Source organism: Convolutriloba macropyga, chromosome 3, assembly GCF_964194025.1.
Source record: "Convolutriloba macropyga chromosome 3, txConMacr16.3, whole genome shotgun sequence".
Lineage (NCBI taxonomy): Eukaryota > Metazoa > Xenacoelomorpha > Acoela > Convolutidae > Convolutriloba > Convolutriloba macropyga.
This window is the reverse complement of record NC_134470.1, coordinates 59,286,866-59,293,118: the sequence shown is the minus strand read 5'-3', so window position 1 is coordinate 59,293,118 and position 6,253 is coordinate 59,286,866. Positions and strand designations below refer to the sequence as shown.

At 38.0% G+C, this 6,253-nt stretch overlaps 1 protein-coding gene across 3 annotated transcripts in view; it reads right to left on the bottom strand.

Annotated features, from left to right (window-relative positions):
- Positions 1-3,485: 3,485 nt before the first annotated feature.
- LOC142336324 (leucine-zipper-like transcriptional regulator 1) overlaps positions 3,486-6,253 on the bottom strand; it is a 76,092-nt gene continuing 73,324 nt past the window's right edge. For 2 of the 3 annotated variants that reach the window (XM_075385073.1, XM_075385074.1), the window contains exons 14-15: positions 5,218-5,580; positions 3,486-4,722 (exon numbers count right to left, since the gene is read on the bottom strand). In XM_075385073.1, the coding sequence (XP_075241188.1) occupies positions 4,454-4,722; positions 5,218-5,580 (632 nt within the window). In that variant the 3' untranslated portion in view covers positions 3,486-4,453. The remainder of the gene's footprint in view (positions 4,723-5,217; positions 5,581-6,253) is intronic. The other variant, XR_012758899.1, reaches the window with a different exon arrangement.

The window sequence follows — 6,253 nt, the reverse complement described above, 5'->3', positions numbered from 1 at the left end:
CTGCAGTGTGCTCGCTGAATGTCTTCAGTTGTTCATAAACTACGTTTTCACTAAATTGGAACGCATTGGATGCAGTATCGTCAGGTAAACTGACAACAGGTAACGGTTCTTTCGGGTGTAACTTTTCCAGTGCTTTGAATGTAGCTTTGTTATCGGGTGCGAGACCTTCAGAAGCTAAAATTTAGCAGCTCTGCCAAATTGGCCATGAAGGCACAACTTTTTCGCTCTGACCGATAATTCTTCAATGCTATTAGTTGTCTGTCTTTCTGACTGTTTCAATGAGACAGCTTTTGACCAAACCTTCCCATATTCACCGGCGTTCCAACGATCGAAACGTTCTGCGAGACGTTGGTCTTGATTGCGCTTTTGCTTTTTGCCTCCGCGGATACAAGCACGTAGAACGCATTTTGAAACCGCAAAAAGTTTTTGCCAGTTTGTCTCGTTGTCTGGAGCCTCAACACATTCAAGAATACCTGATATCAATTGAGACCATCTTGCTCTGAATTTGATATGAACAAAGCGACAAGTTGGCACGTACGAACTCAATATTGTCAACACTTCTGGCAATTTGTTACTCTCGGACTTTATTGAGAGATCAACACGTTCAAAAAATGAGTTATTCAACTGACTGGAATCAGTGGAACCACAGGAGATCAATAGCTTGTCTATTTTATTTGAGAGGTGTGTTAATTTTCCGACGGCTGCACAACTGCTCTTTGTATTTTGAATACTCCCAAATTGATTTGGAATTGAACCAAGCGTCGTGCTCTGACCCCAACCAAAATATCTTATTTTGGTGTACCGATCGCAGTTTTCTAGTACTTGAACTCTGTAGAGTTTATCTGTGGTATCTGGCAGAAAAAGAATTGTTAATTGACAGTTAATTGACTCGTGTCATTGCTATTTTGACGCATGGTATTCACCTGCGTCTGTAAACTGAAATGTGCTCAGAAAAGAGGACCTCAAAGAAGAAATCTTTTCAAGAAGAACTCTAATAGAACCTCCCCCACGACAGTTTTAGATATTCTGGTATGTTGAGCCAAGACAAAAATGAAACCATGTTCATTTCAGTTACTGTTCTGCCAATATAATGTGCAGCTAATATTCATTTAATGAATCCAGAACTGTAATTTTGTGTGAGTGTCTGCTAAATGACCCCAAGAAGGCTAGAAAAAAACGGCAACACTTGCAACAAAAATAATGTCTTAGGGTATGATAGTCGGTTCAATTTGATAAATTTTCAGAGTTAAAAGTACTGCAAAACTTAGAATATTTTTCGCGTAATTTTTTTGCACCATTGATTTTGAGAATTAAGTTTCGAAACAAAAGCAGTGCTGATTGGATGACGTTCATTCCAATTTTAACTGACGGTCTCCATCTTACCAAAGAAAAGCGTGACGAAGTTAAAGCTATCCAACTATTACTTTTTGTTCCAACCCTCCAAATTAATCTAATTGGAACCACTTCCGACTTTCATAAAACTATGGTACCAAAAGCTACGTAAAGCACAATTTGTGCGCTTTAAGCGTTACTTTTGCGCAAAACGTTTGATTGGCGCTAAAGCGTGATGGTAGAGAGGAAAGTTTGAACAATTTCTCTCCTTACACAGAAAAGAAGGTTAATCTGCTTTGTTAATTAACTGTTTACCACGCTGTTAAAATTGGTAATGTCCAATTGTGAGAGTAAAAAAAACGAGAGCAATTTAACATAAAATTAAGATCTAGTACACAGTATGCATGCAAACTACAGCAAAAGTGTAAGCTCAGGGCATCTCTAGCGAAGCAATTGTTCGGGTTATTCGGAGAAATGAAAAGTTTTCTGGGCAACATTTTGCACAAGCAGTCACTTAGCTCGTGAGGTACAATACATCAGATGGGCGAAAACTGTTTGATAGATGATCAAACAATCTAAAGGGCCTTCAAGATCATGCTTCTGTGCAGAAATTTTCATCCAATTCTTCAAAGAAGAGGAGCCGGAGATACTGGAATGGTCAGCAAATAGACCCCATGTAAATCCAATTAAACATAAACAGCAATTGTGAAGCAAGAATTACGGAAACCAAGAGAACATTTGGAAAAATTGGAAGAAATATTGTCGAAAACTTGACTCTGATTTCTTTTTGATAATTGTCTGAAAACTTTACAAACTGTCTACACTATATTGGAAAAAAAGCATAGCTTCACGTTACTAGAAAGCTGATTTGAACTCATCAAGTTATATTATTTGACATCTTTGCTGCTTTTTAAAAATTCTATTGGTGTACGTAACTTTTTGGTACTAAAGTGTATCTTAAATTGTAAAACAAAATTTTGAGCATTGTCAAAAAAAATTTAAAACTTTAATCTTGCAAAACCACAATATAGAAGTTTTCATTTCGTTAGGAAATTAAAAAGCCGATCTTCACAAAAACTGCTGTTAACGTCTGTTGGTTAAAACCGCAAAACTCTTGAACTAAATGTGTTACTTTTTCATATAAAATTGGTTTTCCTGAAATACATCAGCCTGCCACTGATAGGCTTTCGTTACTATTTAGAGAAAACCGTTATGACATTTGGTTATAAAGATTCTAGTTACAATCTTTAAAGAAAATTATGGAGGTTCTTAGAAAACTCTAGAGCTTCTTTGTAAAGTTAACCACATAATGAAAAAGTTGCAGGAACTAACATTTGTTTTGAAAAAAGTACACTTGCAACAGATAATTTTTGAATCCGACGAACGTTATCAGGTTAAAACACTGCTGCACCGCCACTAACGTTTATAATCAATTAAGAGTTTTAAAATGTTATTTCTTTTAACGAAACTAACAAACAATCAACTTAGGGCGGCTGAAAATTTGCTCTCAAACAAATGGCGAGCGTTGGCTTCGTCAGTAGCTAGCTACGTTTAGGCAGGCTAGCTTTAGCCTAACTGAAGAGTCGTCGCGGGAGGCGACGAGAGGGGTCAAGCACGCTGTTACGGTTGGAACTAAATGAAGGGAGTGGGGATGGGAGTGAACTGAGGCTCATGTAGGGGAGGGAACGAATTGAAGGAGGGGCGTGAAGTGGTGGTCAATTCTTTAGAACCTGCTTCTACGCCATATGACCCAACACAGTTTCGCTGAATCGGATACTTTAGATTAGTCTAAAGAATCTAAAAGCTCTGAGAACTTAATCCCCACCGTACGTTTTCTGATTATCCCCCGTTTTTGAGAGCGAACAGTCAAAAGGTTCTGATCAAAAATCAGCCCAACGTATAATCGCATAACAAACCGCATGACTAACAGAATTGCTACAAACTTTGTCTGAGAGCAATTAATGAGAGGTGCACCTATTTTGCGGCTTTTAGAAATTAACAGAACGCTCTCACCCAATTGCAGCTGTTGTTAGTTGGCATTGACAAATTGAAAATTTGTCAGTTTGTTTGTTTGTGTCGAAGTTCTTAAAAAATTGCGCGCTCGTACTTGGAGTTTACATTTTTTTTCTCATTGGATTTATAATATTGAAAAGTTTTTCGAAATTCAACAACAAAGATGCTGTAAATTAAATTAAAAGCATGATTTCAATTTATACATCAAACTAATCTACAACGCAACTTAATATTTTGAAATTGCAAGGAAAACAGAAAAATAGTATTATTCTTCTCAGAAGAACGTGTTTATTTATAAGAAAAAATTCATCTTCCAAATAAGATTTGACCCGTAAAGCGAGAATAATTGATATCAGTTTCAGGTGGTTTAGCAGCATCACGTATCACTTATCCTTGCAATAGTTATAGTTTGTACAAAGGCAGCCGAATGCTTTACTGCTCTCAAATAGCTTCCATTAAAATAGAAATTTTCCTCTCCAGTCCACACATTGCCAAGTCACGTGTCGATCAGATGAGAATTTAAATGAGGCTTCTCCGAACGGCAAAATGAAGAGATCAATTCTTGATTTTATGCTATGAGTGGAAAAAATATTGATCAAAATCAAAGGGCATTACTGATTGCTCTTGAGGGTTTCTTTTTCAATAAAAAATCTAAGATCAACGATAGTTGTCCCACCCAAAACCTTGCTCGAACTGCTAAATATTGTCACGTCACCAACTCATCTCGAAGGAACTTCATATTTCCAATATTCCTTCAAAAGTTGCATCCCCTAGCTTCTTCAATAGCATCTGTTATTGATCGCACCATTAGCTCATATTTCCGTTCCTCTCATGCAACCAATATTAAATATTAATGTACATTTGAAAAATAAGTTCTAGGCTTAATAATGATCGCTACTTTTTCACTTAAACAATTCATAAGCCACGAGAACTCAGTCCTTTGAAAGAAATCTGAGAGGCTGCCGTTCACATATATTCGACTTCAAAGCTCTGCCGTCCTGATCCAACTTTTTGTCCATAATTCCATAATTCTAATATTATTGGTGTACAGACTCATGATTCAAAAACGTTTTTTTTTGTATTGACTCTGATCAGCAATCCAAAACATCTAATTCTGATTTTGCTGTTGTTGGTACTGATGGAAATAAGGATGGTGATAAACAGGCTGCGCTGACATGCTCATTTTCTTCACACAATACGCTTCCCACACCTCACACAGCTGTGATTGGCTGAGGAGTCTTCTGTCCTCTGATTGGCCCAACTCCACAAAATGGTCTACAATGAAGTGCAGACACCTGTCTCTGAAATCACTGTAGTGGGGAATCGAGTCCACTGTTATGTAGACACGGAGAACAGTCTCAGTTGTGATATTTGTTTCTACAAAACAAACAACCTATTTTCAAAAAAGGCAAAATTCGGATCTTTTCCGTTTGTGCCCCCCAGTACGTTATGCTCCCCCCAGTTACAGAGCACGTGTCATTACATAGTAAATCATTATGTAAAAATATTGCACGTGCATCTGGGGGTTGCAAATAATATGCACCCACTAAGCTGGGGGGGGGCACAAACGGAAAAGATCCCAAAATTCAATTGATTCTACTTTAGGTAGTATGATGCCTCAACAAATAAATAAAATAAAATGGAAAAAGTTGAGTGCCATAGAATGGTTGTACGTATAGTTCCACTTATTCTTATTTTCGAGTCAACTCCATCACTGCTAAATGTTTTGTTAGTGGGTTAGTTGGTATGCTATCATTGACAACCACCACCCACCCCCTCCCCCTACCAGGCACATGATTTGCTATGTGACGGCAAAAAGATTGTAACTGCGGTATCAGAGAGATCCCAAACTGTGACAAATTGGTGGTTTACCTAGGTTCTTCTGACAAATATGGGCGAGCCTATCATTGGTCAGTCCATAAAAGGAGGGTGTCCGAAGGAGGAAAAGAGAGTCCTCGGGTGGCATCAGCGTATGGCCAGAGTAGACAAATCTCAGGAACGATTCCAGAGCTTGCCTGGTGCCAACAATATCGTCTATTTTCACACGTGCCATTTTCAGAGAACCATTTTCGTCACAGCCCAAAGCAATCGGAGTTAATGCTACAGACGGCGAAACTTTACTACTGTGAAAATACGTCTGATTATTGTTGGAGCTCGGTATTACTTCAGTTGGAGTGTTGGTTGTTTGAGAATTAGACTGCTGCTTGGAGGACGCGGAATTGAAGTCAAACAGACCTTAAAGAAAGAAAACACCTGTTAATTCAATTTAGATTTGATTGAAAGAGCGGACTTAGATAAAGCCTCGATCAGTGTTTAAACGTAGATAGAAAAGAAAGAGATTAAATTCAGTTTTCTCTCAAATAATACGAGCATTTCTGGGTAGATTTGTTCTGTGAAACCAATAGCCACCAGACCAAATAAACTTTAAATTACTTCAAAAACCTAATTGACATATACCCTATAAAGTAAAGTCACCAAAAAAAGAGCAATGCTGCTCATGAAAAGATCAGTCTGAAATGTGGGGAATAAGCAAAAGGGCAGCTGAAAACAGGCTACTGTAGGCCTAATGCTGTTCCACTGCGATTACGCAGAAACCACAATTATTAATTATTATTAATAAAACCGGCAGATTGCTGGAAAATAGCCGCCGTTGATTCCATAACCACGCTTGTGATTGAGAGAATCGATACATTACCGACTAACGTCGGGCGAATTGATCTCCAACGACTGGCGAGCGGTTGGCTTCGTCAGTAGCTAGCCACGGTTTAGTGAGGCTGGCTATAGTTTGGTTCCACTGTGCAACTAATAGTTTTCTAGCTTTGTTAGTATAGAAGTCAACTGATAAAAAACTGATATTTTAAAAATTTGCAAAAAATTGCACAATTTAAAAGAAGAGCTTCCACATTTC